Source organism: Phocoena phocoena, chromosome 3 (assembly GCF_963924675.1).
Source record: "Phocoena phocoena chromosome 3, mPhoPho1.1, whole genome shotgun sequence".
NCBI lineage: Eukaryota > Metazoa > Chordata > Mammalia > Artiodactyla > Phocoenidae > Phocoena > Phocoena phocoena.
The window spans coordinates 124,706,268-124,728,927 of record NC_089221.1 but is presented as its reverse complement, the minus strand read 5'-3'; the positions used below and the strand labels follow the sequence as shown (position 1 = coordinate 124,728,927).

At 38.1% G+C, this 22,660-nt stretch overlaps 1 protein-coding gene across 2 annotated transcripts in view; it reads left to right on the top strand.

Annotated features, from left to right (window-relative positions):
- Positions 1 to 22,660, top strand: part of JAKMIP2 (janus kinase and microtubule interacting protein 2) — a 164,925-nt gene that overhangs the window by 120,342 nt on the left and 21,923 nt on the right. The window contains exons 7-18 of one of the 2 annotated variants that reach the window (XM_065874612.1): positions 15 to 155; positions 2,200 to 2,256; positions 3,176 to 3,295; positions 4,226 to 4,354; positions 7,013 to 7,096; positions 7,780 to 7,842; positions 10,404 to 10,502; positions 11,804 to 11,902; positions 13,603 to 13,656; positions 14,973 to 15,038; positions 19,099 to 19,167; positions 21,899 to 21,976. In XM_065874612.1, coding sequence (XP_065730684.1) covers positions 15 to 155; positions 2,200 to 2,256; positions 3,176 to 3,295; positions 4,226 to 4,354; positions 7,013 to 7,096; positions 7,780 to 7,842; positions 10,404 to 10,502; positions 11,804 to 11,902; positions 13,603 to 13,656; positions 14,973 to 15,038; positions 19,099 to 19,167; positions 21,899 to 21,976 — 1,059 coding nt within the window. The remainder of the gene's footprint in view (positions 1 to 14; positions 156 to 2,199; positions 2,257 to 3,175; positions 3,296 to 4,225; positions 4,355 to 7,012; positions 7,097 to 7,779; positions 7,843 to 10,403; positions 10,503 to 11,803; positions 11,903 to 13,602; positions 13,657 to 14,972; positions 15,039 to 19,098; positions 19,168 to 21,898; positions 21,977 to 22,660) is intronic. The other variant, XM_065874613.1, reaches the window with a different exon arrangement.

Genomic DNA, 22,660 nt, shown 5'->3' with positions numbered 1-22,660 from the left:
TTTTTTCAACCCAGAGAGAAAAAATTACATCTCATCCACCCTTGAAGAAATTAAAATCTCTGAATGACCTCGATCAAGCTAATGAAGAACAAGAGACAGAGTTTCTAAAACTGCAGGTCATTGAACAACAGAACATTATTGATGAGCTTACAAGGGTAGGTCTTGATTAATCTATAAACTCTAAGCTGTTTCCAAGGACAAGTAGCCAAGAAATCAACATACACTAGAAGCAGTTAATAATTTTGGTAACACAAATAATAGCTGCAAAGCACATTAAAATAATTCCCAAATGCATTATAATGTGAGTAGGTGGATTGTGTGATGTATCTTATAATTCCTTTCCAGTATCAAGATTCTGAGGCTCAGAAATTAAATACTTTGCCTACAATAACAGGATCATAGGTCTCTTGTTTCACAACACCTGATTCAGTGTCTGGCACATAGTGGTAGTTTAATAAATATTTGTCGAATGAACAACAATATCATAATGACATAACAGCTGAAATTCCAGTCCAGATCTTCTGACTGTGACTTCAGTACCTGCTGAAGTAGGTAAAGCAGTTGTTACTCCCATCTGCATCTGGCTGAGGCCTGTGTTACCTACAACTTTGGGCTGAGACCTGTATACACGTTTGGGTTTTCCTCTTCGCCTCTGTCTTTATTCTGTGAATGACATCTGTGATCACTCTTCAGGACCAAGCCAAGGCTTACAGAGGTGAACTAGTGATGGGGGAGTTTGAAGCAGTAGTCTCCAGAGTAGGTGAGCAAGATGATTTACTGCCGTTGAGGGAAGAAAAGATTATAAATTCTGCTTTATAATTATTTATGATTCACCTTTTTAAAAGTTTCCATGTTGAGTGTATGTTATAATGCATATGTTACATTTGGAGGGTCATCTAAGTATAAATTTTTAAAGTTTTGGATATATTAAGGTTGCATGATCAAATTACTTTTACTTATAAAGGTGAAAGATCAAAAAAGTTAACACCACTGGCTTAACCAGATTATTTCTTAAACATGCGCTTCAAAGCTCTATGCCCCTCACTTCACTTCCACATCCTTAATAACTCATAAATCTCACAGGTTCATTAGTCCAGGAATTTGCTTGGCTTTGAGTATCCTGAGTTTAAGCTAAAAGTTTCTTACAGAATTTTGAGGCATGTCCACTAGACTTTCAAGAAGACATAAGTGTCACTTATTCCATCCACTTTTTTAAAAAGTATTTATTTATTTGGCTGCGTCGGGTCTTAGTTGCGGCACACGGGATTGTCGTTGCAGCGTGTGGACTTCTCTCTAGTTGTGGTGCACGGGCTCCAGAGCACGCAGGCTCAGTAGTTGTGGCTCGTGGGCTCTGTAGTTGTGGCACAAGGGATTGCCCTGCAGCATGTGGGATCTTAGCTCCCAGACCAGGGATCGAATCCGTGTCCCCTGCATTGGAAGGCAGATTCTTAACCATTGGACCACCAGGGAAGTCCCTCCATCCACTTTTGAATTTGTACAGTAAGTATATGGAGTATTTAGCAGGTGGACACCAAAGTCCCAGGATATCTCCTTTCACAAAAAGAATGAATTAAGAAATCGATCGTTATTTCTAGATATTCTTTGAATTTCCCAGAACATTCTAACGAGGACTACCCCCCATCCAAAAAAAGAAAACACTAGATGATTCCAACCAAGCAGATACCCTGTCCCATTTTCAGAGGCTACAGGTGAGAACAAGGATCCAAGCATAGTCAAAAGATAGCTTTCTATACTTTTCAAGTGATTAAGTGAAAAGAATGTTTTATTCTTTAAAATAAAATAATATTTTTTTCCACACCTAAATTTAAAATAATTTGGGATCTGAGAAAATTGAAGAATTGTGCTTTGGGAGAACATGAATGACTATTTTGTTCTTGATTTCAAGTATAACACACTTGAAATCCAATTAGCAACACAGTGTACACAGTGTACTTCCTGACTGTGTGGCTCTCAGATCCACATAATCAGGAAAGGTTGTAGAATATCCTTCCTTTGAAAATACTTAAGTATCAAACCCAAAGTTGCCAGAATTTACAAAACATAATCTTATTTTAAATAGAAATATGTAATGCCTCAGGGGAAAAACAACTCTGTCTTTGGGGAAAAAAAAAACCCCAAAACCCTACGGGGAGATATGTACCAACTCAAGATCTGAAAAGTCGTTAATCTATTTTCCAGGACCGGGAAAAGCTCATTCGTAGGAGAAAGCATAGAAGAAGTTCCAAGCCAATTAAGGTAATGAGAAAACTAGGTTATCAGGCTTTTGCCACACACATAGCCAGAGAAGTGAGGCTTGCCAAGGAATCTTCCTGCAAAGATGTGATAAATCACATGTTCCTGAATTGCAGCAAACCCTGGGGTTTATCTGCCAGAAGAAAACCTCTTCTCTTGACAGTTCTCAGAAGTCCAAAAATGATTGCGTTGTGGATCTTAACCTGAAAGGATTTGCTTTAATATGAGTTCCTCTTAGTGAAGAAGCCACTAGGTTTGACATAGAAAGGGTTATCTGACAAGCTGGAGAGTCACACTCCAAGAACATGAAAGAGATAATTATTATTTGATGTCTCCCCTGAATAATATTAGCATCTGGTACCCATCCTATAATTGATTAATATATTTTCATTATTCACGTGGGCAATATTATTGATAATGATACTCTCAATCCATGAATATCTGTATAGCCTCTTATAATCCACAAAGTTTTGTTATTTAATTTGTCAATGTGTTTCATTTTTGCTTTTAACAATTGCATCATTTGATTTGGATGTGGAATTAGATGATATGAGTTGATAATCCCTTCCCATAGATGCCTGGACTTTCAGAATTCCTTAATTATATTTTAAATACTGGACAGAGTAAATGACATAAAATCATCATGGTATAAAATGTAACATAAAAGAGGATACAGTGTTTTTATGAAGAGCCCAAATATTAATGAATCTTCCTCTGAAATATCAGAAGTGAAATAACGTAGGACAAACATTTATTGGAATTATTGTGTTCATGCCTAATATGTTTATTTCATCAAAGAAGCATTAAAAGATCTATGTCTTCTCTGTTCATTTGCATGTTTGCCAGTTGACAGTGCTTTAATAATATGTTGACTTTCCCCACTGTTAGTTTTATTGGTAAATATGTACTGTCCCTCCATTAGAGGCCTGTTTTGGACCCATTTATTGGCTACGATGAGGACTCCATGGATTCAGAAACATCATCCATGGCCTCATTTAGAACAGACCGAACGCCAGCTACTCCTGATGATGACTTGGATGAAGTAAGCTTTTTCACTTCTCTCTCCTTTTGTGATATTGTCACCACATCTTTCCTTGAAGGGGGAGAAAAACCTTTTTATCTGCTTTATGAACAGCTCATGATCTCATAATAGTGACCAATTTTGAGACTGTGCTTGACTTTGTTACCTCTTAGAAATAGCTTCACCTATGTTATGTAGCCCTTGTAGAAACTTCTCTGAAGTTCAGCTCTGTAACTTGAAGACTTCTTTCAAAATAAAATTATTCTCCCAGATTCTTCATCCAGAGGAGGCATGAACCAAAGAAGAAGCTTAGAGGAACAGCTTTTAAATAAGTCTAAGACAGTGTTTAGCCAAGTTTCTTTGTTTGCCACCTTCATCTGAACTATCTAGGGGGTTCAATTACCATGAAAGTTCCTGGACCACACAGCTCCTGACTCAGGATCTTGAGGGTGGAACCTCCAAATCTGCATTTTTCACAGAACGCCTTGATGATTGTATTATGCTCTGAAGTTTGGGACCTAACACTGTAAAACTACGTTTTTATAATTTATCTGGGGAAGAAGTTGTTAGATATGAATGTATTGAAAGGAACTGAAACTAAAACTCTGATTACCATCTCCTCAAATTTGGATCCAAAATCTGGGTGTACATTTTTCTCATTTGGATCCAAAATTGTCTGTAATCCAAGCCCAAATGGGTAATAATCAGAAAGGTATAAATAAGCAAATGCTTATCTTATTAATGAATACTTAAATATTTCTGAAATGCGCATCTGGAAAGTGTCATAGTATTTGTGCCCATACACATACTTTAAAATTAAGAATAAAAGCACATAGAATTCAATATCATACAAACCTTTATTTCTCTTTAAAAAATGGACAAGTGCTAATATTTCACGTTGAACACAGGACCTGAACATAATTATTTTTCGACTTTTTTTTTAACCTCAAGAGTCTAGCAGCTGAAGAATCTGAGCTACGATTCCGACAATTAACAAAAGAGTACCAGGCTCTCCAAAGAGCCTATGCCCTCTTGCAGGAGCAGACTGGAGGCATCATTGATGCTGAAAGAGAAGCCAAGGTTAGTGTACATCTGGGAGAGTGCCCTGAATAGGCTTGCGACAGTCATAGCATAAAAGTATTGCAGACATAAAAGTACCAATAGGGTAGCTTTCTCTGTACCCTTCTCTCCACTGCAGTTTTGAACTGCTTTATCTTTTATGTCAACAAACCTTGGATCTAGAGACATTAGAACCAGCTTAGATCGATGCTTTTGTTCCTTTAAAGATAGTTGAGTACATAATTCTTATTTTTGCTATTTGAAAACTTATATTTTCAAAGCTAAACAATGTTGAATTTTGGTAATCCATGTTTTTTAGTTTCTTGCTTAATAAAAAAGAAAACTTTTATCTTTCTAAAGCAATGGTTAGCCAGTTCTTTTTCTTAGTTAATAAGTGCACAGCATTACATTGACAGCTTACTGAGAATTGTCACTAACAATATCTCACTTAACCCTTGTGCCAGCCCCCTAAGGTGGGTATTTTATAAAAGAGGAATTTGAGGCTCGGAGAGGTTAATTGAATTGCCCCAGATCACACAGCTAATAAATGCAAAATTGGGATTCCAAGTCATATCATACTGGGTCAGTTGTTTTTTCCATTATGTTGCAACTGCCTCTCATAAGTCTGTTTTTTAAAAAAGCCATATACAGTACTAATACTTGACATTTATTGAGTTGTTGCTGTGTTTTAGGCATTGTACTGAGTACTTTATACGCATTATCTCATGTAATCCTAAAACAACTCTATGAGTTAAATGCTATTATTAACTCCTTTTTACAGGAGAGGAAATAGTAGCCTAGTAGAAGTTAAATGTAGCTTAGTTAGGTTAAAACCAGGGTATGTAGCTTAGATGAAAGCTAGGATATGAACCTCGTCTTTCTGAGTTCAGTCATAACCACTATGCCATAACTTCCTTATAGGTTAGTTTACTTGGGGCAAGAAAGAGTGTGACCATCCAGTGATTTTATCCTACTTCCTAATTAGAAGGCCTACAATGTACTGAGGAGTGTTGTAGGAACTACTGTTAGTTGGTTAGTGGGAAAGGATAGATATTATAGCTATATTTTAAATGGTAGCATACATACATACATGCACATACACATACATAGAGAGCAAACATTAAAGAAAACCGACCGTGATTTGGAATAGACACGTAAGCAATCATTAGGAAGGGATGTGTGTGTGTGTGCTTTCATGTCTGTGCCCTAATACTGTAAGAGTTGTGGATTCCTTTATCAGTATTTACTACCCATTCTTAGCAGCGTAGGATTGGTCAATTGAAATAATAGCATATGCCTTGTTTTTTGGAGAGGTGATGACATAGAACCCAGTTCTCTTTCTCTAGTCTCACTTTCCCATCAAAATACAGGTTTAGCGTTGTTTATGGCCATTAAAGTAAGACAACTTAACTATTCTGAGCAAAATAGTCTAAAACAAATCAAGATGTTGGGAAAAGAGTAGTAAATTCAAAGAAAGTAGAAATGCAAAAATAGTTAGTATAGATGAAAAAGTATCAGTGAAAACAGAAGACCTAATCACTTCAAGACAAGGCAAAAAAATAGGTTATACTCAACACCCATTCAAAGTTAAAATAATTCTTTTTTTTTTTTTTTTCCGGCTGCGTTGGGTCTTCGTTGTGGTTCACGGGCTTCTCTTTGTGGTGGATTCTAGTTGCAGAGCACGGGCTCTAGGCACACGGGCTTCAGTAGTTGTGACACACAGGCTTAGTTGCTCTGAGGCATGTGGGATCTTCCCGGACCAGGGATCGAACTCGTGTCACCTGCTTTGGCAGGTGGATTCTTAACCACTGCGCCAACAAAGTTAAATTAATTCTTAACAAACGAAGCTTGGAATTTTTTAACCTGATAAAGAAGCTAACACTAAATATAATACTTAACAGTCCAAAGAAATATTCTCCTCACAGCGAATAATAAGAAAAGAATACTTATCATCACTGATTTTGTTCAACTTTGTTGAACCTATCCAGATCATAAGACAAGGAAAAAAAATATCTGTATGACCAGAAAACAAAAAAAGCTATTTTTCACAAAAAGTAGGATCATATTAAGAGAGAATACAAGTGAATCTAAAAAATTACTAGGCTAAATGAAGTAAGGTTGTTTCATACAAATCAGTGTCCCAAACTGCTGATGTGCACACATGTGCGTGCACACACACACAAAACACATGATAGATACATATATACATACCTACATACATAGATTTGGATTTAGATTTAAATATAGGGCACAAAGTTGGCTTCAAAAGAACAGAAGGATTTTGAGGAGGCAAAATGGGAGAAGGCTTTCCAGAAGGGGAAGTCGTTCAAATAAAGAGAGAAGCTGAGAGGTACAAGGCATATTTAGGAAACAAGGAGATCACCAGCAGGTAAGGGATGGACCCTGCATTGATAGTGGTGGGAAAAGATTGGAAATATAAGAGAAGTTCTCGAATCCTAAGCTAAACAGTTTGAATTTTAACCTGATGGTAAAGGGAGCCACTGAAAATTGTACACAGAGAATTTAGGTTGTAAAAATAGATTGAAAATATTCTTTGGTGATAGAAAATTCTTTTTTTTTTTTTCCTCAATTGTTGAGTTCTAATCAAGGAACATGAGGGGAAGAAAAATGTTGAGTTGCCATTTTACGTACTGAGTTCTGGAATTTTGATTTCACTAGGCTCAAGAGCAACTCCAGGCAGAGGTGCTAAGGTATAAAGCCAAAATTGAAGATCTGGAAGCGACTCTGGCTCAGAAAGGGCAGGTAGGCATTTGGTTGCTCCCACTTCTGCAGATGCAGACAATTCAAACTGACCTTCCTCTAGATCACCCTGTGCATGGGCCCATCCAGGACACGGCTTGGCTCTCCACAGTGACCTTTCTCAAACTGTGTCAGAATGTTCAACTCTCTGTTTCTGTCCCTGGTGTTTGGTTGGCCAGAGTGTGAACCCACCTACAACAGTGAATGAGGCTGGGCAAGAGAGAGAATGCCAGAGGAAGAGGAGCCCTGTACACATAGCCTAGAGTGGTCATGAGCTGCTAAGACCAAGACCCACCCCTCAAGCTGCATTCTTTGCCTCTATGCTACATTTATGGTTCTGCATTTTAATGTTTTCCATCCATATGTATCTAGCCTGTGTGCATTCTGACCCTTTTCACTTTTTGCCTGTGTGGTCACTTCTGAGTCCCCAGAAGGCTGGTCCTGGATTATTCAGACTTAAAAAGATAGGGATAGTGAGTGACAATAAAAAGGGGGTTAAATTTTCCCGGCAACTTTGGCCCCAATGTCTTGGAATGAGGAGCAGGCCGGGGTGGGTGTCATTTACCAGTCGTTGGCAGGCAAACAATCCGGGTGGAGAGAAGACGGCTCTGGCAAAGTGGTTTGACGACACACGCTCTTTCATGCCACTCTGAAATGCTGACTGCGCGATATTCTTTGTCAAACAGGATTCACACTGGGTAGAAGATAAACAACTTTTCATTAAGAGAAACCAGGAGCTTTTAGAAAAGGTATGTGGGGCGCAACACCCTAGTGGGGCAGAGGAGAGAATGATGAGAGATCCAGGAGCAGCAGGGGGTCCTCTCAGGAGTGGCACAGGGGCTAGGGGACGGGGAGGCTTTTCTGGCGCTGTGCTCCCCTCTGCTGAGTGCCCAACTGCATCTCTGTCACTGCCATCACCATCAGTTGAGTGGCACGTGGTGTGCATGGCTCTGCGCTGGGCGTTGTGCCGACTTGAAAGGATGTGATCCCTGAAACCTATTGATTTGTTACCCATATATATATACTGTATATGTACTGTACGTATATATATATATATATATATATATATACGCACACACACCCACACATGCACACATCCTATGTGGTTGTCCATCTACAAGAGCACCCTGTGAATAGGACCTGTTATTTTGTGCAAGGACCTGCTGCAACCTAGCATAGACTGTGTTCTTACTGTTAATTTTTTGCTAATGTTCGCTGCTTGTTTGTTTATTTTTTATGAAAGAACATTTCAAAAGATGCATCCAGAGCACAAAAGAGCATTTCCAGGAGGTTGGAACAAATCAAGATGCAAAGGCTTGGTTTCGGCCCAGTAGATAGAATTAATTTGGGTTAGCTGAACATAGACTTTTGATTAGGGGCAGTGAAATACAACAGAGATCATTTTAAGTTCAAACGTGGCTTTTCCTTTGGTATTTCCCTTTGATGATGTGAAACGATTACAAAATAATCTCATATTATTCTTGACAGAAAGAGAATTTGAAAGCCCATTTGAAAAAGGGAAATAATTCTGTAGGGTGATGTAGAGTTATATAGAAATTATTTTAGGATTGTTTCTGCCAATCTTCACTAGCCTTGACAAGTAATAAAAGTTAACTGCAACACCCTGGTAAGCATGAAAAGGTAAAGAAGACACTTGTCCTCCCCTCCCTCTGGTCCTGTCTCACTTTCTATATGATGAGAGACAGAGCTGATGTATAGAAGGGGGGTGGGTGTTCCAGGATTGAGGACTGGTACTCTCAGAAAGGTTACGGGTTCCTATAAAGAAACTTTATGGACATTAGCCCTGGTCTATGAATTGTAGCCACCTGTGAACCACTAATATTATGGCTAGTGCTAACCACCAGAGCCAGGCATCTCCCCAAATATCCCATCTCTGATGTCAATCCAAGATTCTAGGAAATAGTCAACTTCTAAAAACTTTCAAAAGTTTACTAGACCACAAAAATCTAGTGGAAAAAACTTGAGTTGGCTACATAAATTAATGTTACATAGTATCTCACTTTCCCCCATCTTTATTTTTCTATAATTTTTCTATATCAGGAGACCATGAGAAAAAGAAGATTTTAGTAGTCTCCAAGATACCCAGTAATAAGTGTTATTACACTTATTTATCATCTAAAAAATAACTCCCATTATGTCTTCTTTCTGATTTTCTTTGGTCTTGATTTCTTTGGGCTAAAAGGGGAATTTTTTGAGCTTAGGCTTCTAAGAGTAAAAGAAAACCAAAGTGACAATAAAGCTAAACATTCTACTTCAGTGTTTATCCTTGAGAAAGTAAGATTCACCCTACATTAAAAAGCCCCTGATTTTTTATTTCTAAATTCAAGATTTTAAAGTTACTGTACAGAAGGCCCACCCACACAGCTAATATCGAAGGCAGCCCCAAACCTATTGCAAATCATGGAAATGTTCTGATCCCTTGTGGACATGGGCACTGTGTACAGGGCAAGGCAGGTTTGTACACAACTAACTTAATTCCATGCTTCATCAGGTTACACTAGATGTCCTACAGGAAAGCCCTATGGGAAAACAGAAGGGAGAGTTGTCACTTTGGATTAAGGAGCCAGGGGAAGGCTCTTATGGTAGGAGACATCAAGGAAGTATAGGATTTCCTCATGTAGAAAAGGGAGTGGGGGAGCCCTTTTCAGGCAGAGGTGAGCACAGACAGAGCTCCTGGAGTAACCAGAACATAGGGTAGATCTGGGTTTCTAGATTCAAGTGTATGTGATCACATGTGAGTGTGTGTGTGTGTGTGTGTGTGTGTGTGTGTGTGTGTGTGTGTGTGTGTAGACATGACAGTGATAACACCTAAATCTGGTGAGCAGATTCTTAAGGTTTTTGAATTCCATTGAGGACTTCAGCTTTATTTTGCACGTAACTAGAATTCAACAAACTTTTGTGTAGGATCAGAGCTGTTTTAAAAAAATATTTCTTCAACAACTTGTAACTCCAGAAATAAGAGGTGTCAGTCTCCATTATTTGCACCATTAAATCTAGTTCTTGGACACTGTCCCAGACAGCAAGGGACAGATTCACTATTCATAGGGTCCCTAGACTTTATCTCAATGAATGGAGGCATCCTCCAGTATTTTCTTATATGACCCGAAAAACTCAACCAAAGGATAAATAGAGGGAAAACCAAAGATTTATTTTATTCACATCTACTTGGGACTTTTTTCATGGTCTAGACGATTTATTCACCGTGTAAATGAATGCTGTCCATGCTTGCTTTGCAAAGTTGTAGATGCTTTTCGCAATGTCCACCTAACTTGAGGATTTACTTTATCAGATAGAAAAACAAGAGGCAGAAAATCACCGGCTCCAACAGGAACTGCAGGATGCCAGAGACCAGAATGAGCTGCTGGAGTTTCGAAATCTAGAGCTAGAAGTAAGGAAATGATGATAATGATAATAAAAATATTAACATGCACTGAACCCGTTCTTTGTGTGAGGTACTAGCTTAAGCATTTCAGATACATACTCTCGTTGGACCTCACGACCACAACCCAGATTTGATAGATGAGGCAACTGAGGTTAAATAACTTGCCCAAGTCCTGTGACTAGTACGTGGTGAAGCACTGATGCAACTCAGAATTGTCTGTTCAGATACTGTACTTTACAACACTGTTGCCTTTATGAACAAGGCTAATGAATAATTTTTAAATAATTTGAATAATGTATTTCAAACTTTATCAATATTTCATTGCTTTTAAATAATCATTTCCATCCTTCATTGAATTCTGACTCAGGAAAATATTACTTCAAGAATTATATTTTAAAATGTACTATATACACAGATATTTTATTGGTAGACCCTTGAATCTGTAAGTAAACTTTTTATTCTGTAATGCATTATGCAAAAGGCTAAGAAGCAAGGTAATTTGTTTTAGGAAATAATTTGTTTAACTTGACCAAGTTTCAGTCTTTGTTTTTAAGTAAAACATATCAATCAAATCAGATTTTGATTGTATCATGCATAATCCGGCGTAAGGTCTGGTTGAATGTGCATGATATGTAAAGGATAAGAAAATTTCCCATTTGATTTCTTTGTTATTTCGCCAATAGTTTCTTCTTGAGGTTATTTTACATTAGGTTTGGATAAAGTTAGTAGTTGGTATGCTTCAGTGAAGAAGAGTTAAGTCGTCTTTGGTAGCCCACAAATCTTACTAATAAAGCTTGAGTGGATTGAATATGCAAAAGACCATGAGCTGCCATAAAACTTCATGGTCAGAAGAACATTCTTTGTGATACCTGAAAGCTCTAAATATTCATGTAGTTTAAAATGGAACTCCACTTCCCACATTTCCTTGATCCAAAAATGTGCAAAACTGGCTGCGGAGTGGCTGGGCCCACGAGCCATGGCCGCTGGGCCTGCGCGTCTGGAGCCTGTGCTCCGCGGTGGGAGAGGACACAGCAGTGAGAGGCCCGCATATCGCAAAAAAAAAAGAAAAAAATTTGCAAAACTGGATGACACCATGTTAAATTCTTCTCCCACATCTCTTAGTTGACTTATCAGTTCTTTTCCATTAAATTCAAGCATGAAGATCTTGAGTTCGATTTTTTTTTTTGCCAAATGGCACATTGATAAGCTGCTGAAATAGCATAGAGGCCACAGACAACTGGTTTAGTGATTAATCAGTTGTGCTTTTTTTTTTTTTAATTCCCACATATTCTTCACTGTATTTCAAGGAAAGAGAGAGACGATCCCCTCCATTTAATCTGCAAATTCACCCATTCTCAGATGGTGTGAGTGCTCTACAGATCTACTGTATGAAAGAAGGTGTCAAGGTAGGCAGATGTTTCCCTGTGTATGTTGTAGACAGTAGAAAAACTGGGAATTGGAAAAGGGGAGGTTGTTTGTGACTGTTTTGTCTTTCGGTCACTGGTTGTCATTTTGATGCAAACTATGTAGGAACTGAAAATAGTCACATCTATGGGAAAATCGACAGAACATACACAAAATAAATGTGTGACAGATGTATGAATGGTAACAGCAAAAAAAAACAAAAACAAAAAACTAGGAAGCCATGATTATTTAGAACAGTAACATAAAGATTGATACAGAATCAAAATATTAAGATAATTACCCTTGATTATCTGGAAGAAATATTAAATAAATTCAATATTTTAAGAAACATATCTCAAGGATGCCAGATAAAAAGGTATTTGTTGAGTCCCTTTGTTGTGCTGTTCTAACTGCTATGGAATTCATCATCTTGGAATTTCAGTATTAAAAGAAAGCTTGAAATCATCTTGCCCACCATCTTTTTTGATATGGGTGTGTTTTAGGGAGGATTTCACTTTTGGAAGGCCTTGGGGATTATAACATGTTGCTCACTTAGACAAAATATAATTTCATCTTTAGTGATATTGGAATACATTTTAAATATTAAGGTCGAGTGGAGGTGGCTCCATCTCCTGGAAAATATATTGTCCTTCAATGTAACAGAATCACATAGTGACTGACTATTCCAGTGGTAAGGCTAGGAAGCCTCCCGCTGTTTCTGGTCTCTCCTTACCTTCTGCATGGCCCTTCCTGTTCCCACTCTGAGCTGCCAAATATACCTGCTTTAGTTGCTTTCTCTCTACCTCTGAGATTGAGCTAGACTTCTGTATTTCTGGCAGTAGGGATCTGCTAAACTGTTAACTGAACCTGAGTAAAAGGAGAAAGTGGTACTAATGTGGGGGAAATTAGGTCGAAAATTGTGCTTCTTTGACTTCTGTTTTAAACCACTCTCATGTTGTTTAAACTTCTGGCCTTCCTGGGCTGCCTGAAAATTTGTAAACCAAAGCAATTTTTTGATTCAACTCTAATTCAATGAGAAGCACTTTACTTTGTCTTTTCCTTAGATGTTTTGTTTTTAGATAAATCACAAACAACCTAATCAGTGCATGTAGTTTATATACAAGGGAACTCTTTTAAATGGAGTTCAGCTGCTTCAAATTGACTCAGGGACTATAATAAAAATTAGCTGTTTTCCATAGGATGGAATTAATGCTAAACACCTAAAAAATAGAACTGCTCTGTAGTTTTCTATGTGGCAGTCAAAATCTCAACCAGGTCAGAATTCCATTAATTAGAATGAAATTGGTTGGTTATTTAAATTTCTTTCCTGTTACTTTTCTTAATACTTGAAATCTACCACAGTTGAAACAATTTTCAACAATTATAAGAAAAAAAGTTATTGAGCAAATCCTGAGTCCTTAGTACATCCTAGACGCTTTCATGTACAATCTCTTTATCCTCAAATCAGCCTATGAAGAAAGTATTTATTTTGCAGTTGGCGAAATTGAAAATGCACTGTTAAGTAGTTTTCCCAGGTTCACACAGCTTATAGGAAGCAAAGTGGAAATGTAAAACCAGCTGTGCCTGATGGAAAACAAACCAAGGAAGAGCAGGTCTCAAAATGTCCTCTCTAACTCAAGGTTCAGGCAGGCACTGATAGAATGGTAAGCCACGACTTGAATGGATCTCCTTGATTTTGCAGGATGTGAACATCCCTGATCTCATAAAGCAGCTTGATATCTTGGGTGATAACGGGGTAAGTCATGAATTGATTAAGTACAGTAAAGATATGCATTTGCCTAAAGAGAAGCAAGAAATACTTGCCAATGCATTACGTGTAAAACAGTAGCAAGTGAAGGGAACTATACTCAGTATTTTGTAATAACCTATAAGGGAAAAGAATCTGAAAATGTAGCTATACACATATATATACATGTATATATGTAGTTATACATATATATGTGTATAACTAAAGCACTGTGCTGTACACCTGAAACTAACACAACATTGCAAATCAACTATACTTCAATTAAATAAATAAATAGAAAAAAACAAAAAAATAATAGCAAGTGAGACAGCAGGTTCACTTAAGCATGCGGCTTCTGGAAAAGAATCAGCAGTCTATCAAACCACTCAGCTGAGGGATTGTAAGGATCTCTGGAAGGTAGTGGCAGAAGTGGGAACTGGTAAGGTGCTTTTCATGCGCAGGTTTCAGGTTTGAATGCCAATGGAGTGTGCCCTGATTAAAGCTAATTACCTTCTGACTGTTGCTGGGAGGCATGGGGGTGAAATTAATCAGTCATGCAGTTGCAAATGCTGCTAAACAGTAGGGTTGGTGGCAGCCCCATAAAAATGCACTAGGAAACTATAATCTCTTTTCTTTCTAAAAACACCTTCCAAACAGGGTCAAGGCATATTAATTCAGTGGGAGGACCATTCATTGAGATACTAGATGAATGATGTATGTAGGTTGAAGTAGTCACACTATTTTTTTCCCTTGAAAAATTACCAAAGGAGAGAAGAAAATCGATTAAATCACATCAAACTGCTGTGAAGGGATTACTCTTTATTTCATTTCTTTAATATCTTTATTGGAGTACAATTGCTTTACAATGGTGTGTTAGTTTCTGCTGTATAACAAAGTGACCCAGCTATACATATACATATGTCCCCATATCTCCTCCCTCTTGCGTCTCCCTGCCACCCTCCCTATCCCACCCCTCTAGGTGGTCACAAAGCACCGAGCTGATCTCCCTGTGCTGTGTGGCTGCTTCCCACTATCTTTATTTCATTTTGCTTTCTGCTTTTCTTATGACTATTCATGCAGTATGCTTACAGTGAAACAAAACCAAGTCAGCACTAGAGATATAAAACCATCACATTTAATGTACTTTTTACAGGTTTTGAATGAACTCTTTGTTAGGAATTATTACTAAATAGAATAGGCCGTTTGTGAATGTTCTATGCATGTGTATGTGGCAGGCAAGTTAGGCAGTATCTTCTGATAGTATAAATGTCAAAAAATGTTTTCAGCTTATTTTCTTTCTCCCCACCCTTCAACCCCCGCCACAGAATTTAAGAAATGAAGAGCAAGTGGCTATAATTCAGGCCAGCACTGTGCTGTCCCTGGCAGAAAAGGTAATAAATCATACTAACATTCAAATCATCTCAGTGTCTGGCTTAACACTTGGGGTTGAAGGACAATCTCTTTGCACATGATTTTGCATTATTGAATACCTAATAAATATTTTATTCTTCAGGGTGATATAACCCAGATAGAATGAGAACACACAAAAGAAGAGTCTACACACTGATTTAGGGTGGGTGGATAATTCTTGCTTTGAAGTCTCTTAAAAATATAATTCTGTAAAAATGCAAAACCTGGATTACATTACTTAAGCCATCCTTACCAAGCTGGGAAATCAATAAAGAAGGGTTTTGTTAAGTGGTAAATTGGAGCACGGCTCTTTCTGTGGGCTTTTCCTTGGGTGTGTACCTACCAGTTATTCCAACTGATTCTGTAACTTGGTGGTGGCTCCCTGCACCTTCATTTAGAAAGCCCAACCTGGGGACTGTCAGAAGAGCAACACTGCGCGTTCTCTCACCCCCTTGTGTCTAAACCTGGTAAATGCAAGAGAGAGAAAAAAGGAAAGAGCCAAGTGAAGAAACCTGGTAACTGGCTGTATTCAGGGCACCTTGAGAATCAGCACATAGTTGACAGTCATGTGTACATGGCTGGATAAAGTAAGAACTTATGTACTATAAGTTCCTTGAGATGCTTTCTTAATTTCTAAATGCATAAAAAAGCATGTTGTAAATTAAATGAAACCATGAGCAAGCATTCACCTTGTTCCAGTCTGAAATGAGGGAATTCTACTGGTCAAATGACCCAGTTAAGTACTCAAACAAAACAATGACATTTAAAAAAATGGCAGAGGGAGAGGGAAGAATTGCTATGAAATAAAAAGTTACTTAAGAAATATTGAAATGATCCTTTTTTGCATCCTGATTCAAGCAAACCAAGTGTGAAACCAAGGACATTTTGCTGACAACTGGGGAAATTTTAATATGGACCAGGTATCAGATGACAAAAGGAATTAATATTAATTTTGCAAAGTGTGGAAATGGCCTTGTGGTTATGTTATTTCTTAAAAGACCTTAAGTGTTAGGGACACATACTGAAGCATTTCATGTGAAATATCTGGGATTTGCTCTTTTAAAAACTTCCACCCTTCACAATTTAATAACAGACCTTATCACTTTCCCTTTCCTCTTGTGATCAAATTAATAGCACCACATTGTCCCTAACATAGGTCTAGAATCCAGAATTTGGCAAGAGGGCCCCCTTGGAACTGGCCCTTACCTATTTCTCCAGCACCCCACTTCCTTCCTTGGTCACCAACCAAGGTCCAGCCATGCACAAATCCTTTTGGGGCTCCAGTCTCCTCTCTCCTCTCTTCTCTCTCCTCTCGCTCTCTGTCTCTCTATCACTCTACCTCTGTCTCTGTCTCTATCTACCTCTACATATTTTCATCCCTTGGTCCTTTACACTGTTCCTTTTGTCTAGATTTTCTCTTCTTCCCTTTCTACCTTTGTCTGGCTAAATCTTAATCATTAGACCCTCCCATACATGGGGAAGCCTTCCTATTCACCCAAGCCCAGTTAGGTCTTCTCACTCTGTGTTCCCACAGTGACCTGTGCTTCTGCTACCATGGCTTTTAGCAACTGTAATACAACCACACTTTTTTTTTTTTTTTTCTGTAGTTCACTAGACTCTACGCTCCACGAGGGCAACTCTGGAATCTGTTTTTCACTCTTTGTTTTCCCAGTTTTTCACACCAGAGCATCTCATCCAGTTGGAGTCATGAAGGGCTATGATTCTTTATTGCAAGCTTTCCCTCAAGCTTCCTACTAAAAGCAGAAAGTACCCTGTAGCACCTAGGAACTGTTCTAGTAAAGCTTTGACGTATTGGTTCGTGCCTCCACTTACCTCCTTTGCAAAACAGGTGTGAGGGGTTCAGATTAAACAATCAAGGGGTGATGCCTATGCGCTTAGCACTGTGATTGAAAGTGAGGAATCAGCTGAATAAGACACAAGCTTGTCCTTAAAATGCTCATGGTCTGTGCAATTGCCTTTTGTGCAAATCTTTGCAATTCATAAGCTAAAGTCACCGCCTCCCCCCATGTTTGGGATTCACAGATAAACATTTCTACCTCCAAGTAATTGTAAATATCATCTTGAACTTCCTGAGACCACACATTTGAATTATCTCTCTCCCATCTGAGAGTGTGACCTTTAGCCGGAGGTTGAGCCTAGACAAATCTCCAACAAGGAAATCCTATTGTGACTTCGTATTAAAAATAATAAGAGCAGTGACCTTATGTGAGGACATGTTACAGGCCAGGGACTATGCTAAATACTGTCTGTGCATTGTCTCATTGCTCCCTACAACCACCGTACATTCATCCACTATTTTCATTTTATCTGGGAGAAAACTGTGGCCTGGGCTATTCATTCCTCATCCTGCATCATCCACGTAGTCAGAGTCGGGAGCCAACATACAAATCTATAGCTAAAGCCCATGACCGGACTACTTCACTTCGCGGTTCTCTTAAAAACATAGTGTGGGATTTCCCTGGTAGCACGGTGGTTAAGACTCCGCATTCCCAATGCAGGGGGCCAGGGTTCGATCCCTGGTCAGGGAACTAGATCCCACATGCATGCCACAACTAAGGAGCCCACGAGCCACAAGTAAGAAGCCCACCTGCTGCAACTAAGACCCAGCGCAACAAAATAAGTAAATATTAAAAAAAAAAAAAAACATGGTACACAAGAGAATTTGTTTCTCAATGGTAAATGGGCAGCAAGCAAGAGGAAGCATTTTAATAAACCTTGATGATACACAATTGCAATATGAGGGTGATTACAAGAAACCCATGACTTTGGACTGAAATTTGTTTCATGAGGGAAGCCATGTGTATGTACAAGAGCTGAGAGATTAGCACCTCTCCAGTCTCCACGGCCTTTTTTCTTTCCCCATGTTCCTTACAGCCAAGGGGCTGTTGGATATGGTGGCCCCTTGTGAATACCAAGGCTTTAGTATATAGAAAAATGCTCAGTACACCACATAATTTATCACAAACAAACTAAGAAGAAATAGTTGGTAGTGAGGCAAATTTCTAACAGTGTGGAAGTACAAAAATGAATGTTAACCAAAAACAAGAATGTATTGGTTACCTAGTATGTGCAGTACACTGTCAGTAGGACCTTAGGTTAATTACATCCTTTAATCTTCACATTATTATTAATCCCATTTCACAGATAAGAAAGTTGAGGCTTAGAGAAACCAGGTAACATTTCAAGGCCACATAGCCATGAAAAGCTAGGATTGGGATTAGACCCAAGGTAGTTGGCCTCTAGGACCCACACACTTAATTATTTGCCCAATTGCCTCCCTGAGGGATAAGCTTATGGTTAACTTGATGGAGACCCATTATAACAATTTATTCTCTGAAACCATATATGTGGTAGGCTCACACTATATTATTCAAAGTCTAAATTCATTCAGGGTATTGATCTGTGCTAATACCAACACCATCTAACAGAATGATATATTCTAAGTGTTAGGAAAGATAAGTTCTTTCTGTGTGATTTAAAATTTGTCTCCACTCAACAAAAATGGTTCCTCAACATTTAGCTGTAATCAGTGTCATATACTGAAAAAAATGCCATTTCTCCAGTCTCACCTGGCCTTCTTTCTTTCATCATGCTCCCTCCAATCATGGAGAATTAGACATACCTTCTGCTTGGAACTTGCCCCTCACCTTTGCTTAGTCATCTCTGACTCATTCCTTACACCCAGTGCAATTGTCATTTCCAAGAAAGCCTCCCATGGCGTCCTCCAATGAGGGCAAAACATGTGTTGGTCTTATTCACCATCACAGCCCTAGTACCCAGCACATTGCCTCACACATGGTAGATATCAATGAAGGCTTTCGTTGAATGAAGAATGAATGAATGAGTGGAAATTTATAAACTTGTTTCTGAGCTAAGAGTTAAAATGTACCAAGTTTTCACTCCAATTCTTAGTCTGCTTCCTGAGATACAAGGGGAAGAGACTAAGCAGCTCAGGAGGCACCACCACTTACACCATGTCAAGCAATCATGTCAAACACTTGTGTCTGGTTTACCCCTTAGTGGATCCAGCAAATTGAAGGAGCAGAGGCTGCCCTGCATCAGAAAATGATGGAATTGGAAAGTGACATGGTGAGTAAAAATGAGATGTCAGAAAACAAAAGAAAAATTGACAAGACAAATGGAAAACAACTGTTTTCTAGCAGTTTTATCTGACACGGATGGAAGTTTGTAGCCTTGCCATTATTTTGTGTATAGACTGTGAAACAGAATGCCCAGAAGTACCCCACAATTTCAAGCTATAGCCTCCAGAAATATCATGTTGTAATTCTGCAGTATTTCCAGAACTAATGTTGAAGAAAATCCAGTTAGGTGTTTTCTTTCTTAGGCTAAATAATTTTTCCACCAAATTGACAGAAATGATGGGTATAACTTTGGTATTAAAAATCCCCAAGCCACCTCACTCCCATTAAGATGGCTACTATCAAAAAAAACCCAACAAAAATCAGAAAATAACAAGTGATGATGAAGATGTGGAGAAACTGGAACCCTGTGCAGTGTTGATGGGAATGTAAAATGGTGCAGCTGCTATGGAAAACCATATGGTTAGTGGTTGCTCAAAAAATTCAAAATAGAATTTCCATATGATACAGCAACACCACTTCTGGGAGTGCACCCAAAATAACTGAAAGCGGGCTCTTGAAGAGAGATTTGTACACCTGTGTTCAAAGCAGCATTCTCTATAGCTTAAACATGGAAGCAACCCAAGTGTCTGTCAATGGATAAGCAAAATGTGGTATATCCATCTATGGAATATTATTCAGTCTCTAAAGAGTAAGGACATTATGACACATGCTATGACATGGATGAACTTTGAGGACATTATGCTAAATGAAATAAGCTAGTCACGAAAAGACAAATACTGTGTGATTCTACTAATATAGGGACCTACAGTAGTCATACTCATAGAAACAAAAAGCAAAATGCTGGTTCTCAGGAGCTAAGAGGAGGAAATGGGGAGTTACTGTTTAATAGGTACAGTTTCAGTTTTGCAAGATGAAAAGAGTTCTGGAGATTGGTCTCGTAACACTGAATATACTTAACACTACTGAAGATAAGAAAGTTTCTGTGAAACTCGTTTCTGTGAAACTTTCTTATCTGTGAATATACTTAACACTACTTAAAAGTGGTTACGATTATAAATTTTACGTTGTGTGTAGTTTGCCACTATTAGCTTTTTTTTTTAAATCCCCAGGCCTGGGAATTGGTCATTTTTAACTTACAGCAATACATAGACTTTTATAACAGTACGGTCATTACTGTTATCATTACTACTAAAAGTCAGGTAGTGATTCCTATCAGGTTAGGGAATCCTATCGTAAGAACAACAAGTTGAATTTACATAGCATGTGACAGCTTACAAATCATTAGCTCATATTTTACACGGGACTTACATTTTACCAACAGGTTGGGCTGTAAAGTCAAAACATATAACAAGAACTGTTTATATTCAAAATACCCTTGAACTCTTTAAATGCACAAACATTAATTAAGCAATCAGCTTGTTACACTGTTCTAGGCACTGGAGCTCAGAGGTAATTAGGAAAGTCACTAGCAAAATCACATGCAGACATATCCTCTCTCAAAAGTTGATGCAATCAAGTTTACCTTCAGTGTTGGACGAGGCCCTTGTTCCTTGTTAAGCATACAGAGAAAGAATGGACTTGTGCTTGGAGCTATGTTCTATACAAAGATACATTTTTTAATGCCAATGGCAAGATGCTCACAATATGAGAGCCACACAAAAACTGAGGACAAGCAAGGGAACATCAGATTTACATTTCCCAGCTCACTCTGGCTTTGCAGCAAGAGCAGACACTCACTCATTAAGTGGCACTGTGGGTGGAATTGCCTCCACTCTCTTATTTTTTTCTTTCGTTTTAAAATAAAATTTAGTTTAAATTGTGGTAAAAAAACATACAGCATGCAATTTGCCATCCTAAATTATTTATTTAGGACACACCAGAGTCCAAGTTCCCTGACCAGGGATCAAACCCATGCCCACTGCAGTGAGAGCACAGAGTTCTAACCACTGGACCACCAGGGAAGTCCCCCATGACTCTTCTTAAAGCAGATGCCCACCCCCAACCCCCTGCCTCCACCACCCCTTCATAAGTCTTAGTGAGACAGGCAGATGGATAAATTGGTCAGTTAGTTGGTATGTGGATAGAGCAATATGTGTGGTTAACTTTGTGCCCACTCTCTAAATTATCTTTGTGTTTGCTAATGATACACAGATGAGTTTGAATAAATTTTTATTATACAACTTTGCTCTATTATATTTCATAACATTCTTACAAAAATATACTATCCCAGTATATTTACACAGATATATTTATTAGCATCTATAGCATTTATCTTGTCAGAAGTCTACCCTTAGGGACTTACCTGGTGGTCCAGTGGTTAAGACTCCGTGCTTCCACAGCAGGGGGCATGTGTTTGATCCCTGGTCGGGGAACTAAGATCCCACATGTCGTGCAGTGAGGCCAAAAAACAAGCCAACAAACAAACAAACAAAAATCTATCCTTAATGACATACTCTTAAATTGGTATAAAAAATCCTTTAAGACATTCCATGTGGATTGTTTGTTATATATTTTTTCTTCTTTCCATTGATTTGTACATTCCCTGTGTGAAACTATAAAAGTTGAACTATTTCCCTAAAAGACAAATTCTGTGACCCTACAAATACTAGTGATTTGTCTTACAGTGGAATTAGAGAAAACGCTAATCAATACAATTTATATATCACTTTCTCATTAACTAAGCTGACTCTATCTATTAATGTCGCCCTTTTTTCTAGGAACAATTCTGCAAAATCAAAGGCTATCTGGAAGAAGAACTAGACTACAGGAAACAAGCTCTCGACCAAGCATATATGGTAGGTACAACAAGCATTGGAGACACTCCGAGTGTTTACGATTACATGCTTTGGAGTAAAGCATCCTGTGTAATTTGTCATGTCATGTATTTGAATAGACCACAACATGCAGCTCATTTATTCAGAGGTTTCCAGTTCTCATTCTAGAACAAATATACCTCTGGTTCTTTGCTGTTACAATACTCTTATAATAGTTAATAAATATTTCATTATACTTGATTTTTTAAAAAATTGAATTGTGTTGTTAAATAATATTTAAATGAACAACAGATTGGATGGCAATGTAGATTAAAGAGAAATTTTATTAAATCAAATTTGATTGTTGGGGAGCCTAATCTAGGGATAGAATAATGATGTATTTAATGTGATACATATTTTTAATTCATTTATTTCTGACAACAACCCTAAGAGGTATAGGGAATATTATTATTTATATATTACATATGAGAAAATGAAGGCTTAGAGAGAGACAGAACTTGGCCCAGCTTGGTACACAAGTAGGTAGTGTTTAGATCTGACTCCAGACATTGTGGCCTTAACTACCGTCATCCAGCCACAGTAGGAATATATGGGTATGTATAAAATGGATAACTAATAAGAACCTGCTGTATAAAAAAATAAATAAAATTTTAAAATTAAAAAAAAAAAAGAATATATGGGGAAATGGGCTGTGCCTTTTTCTCT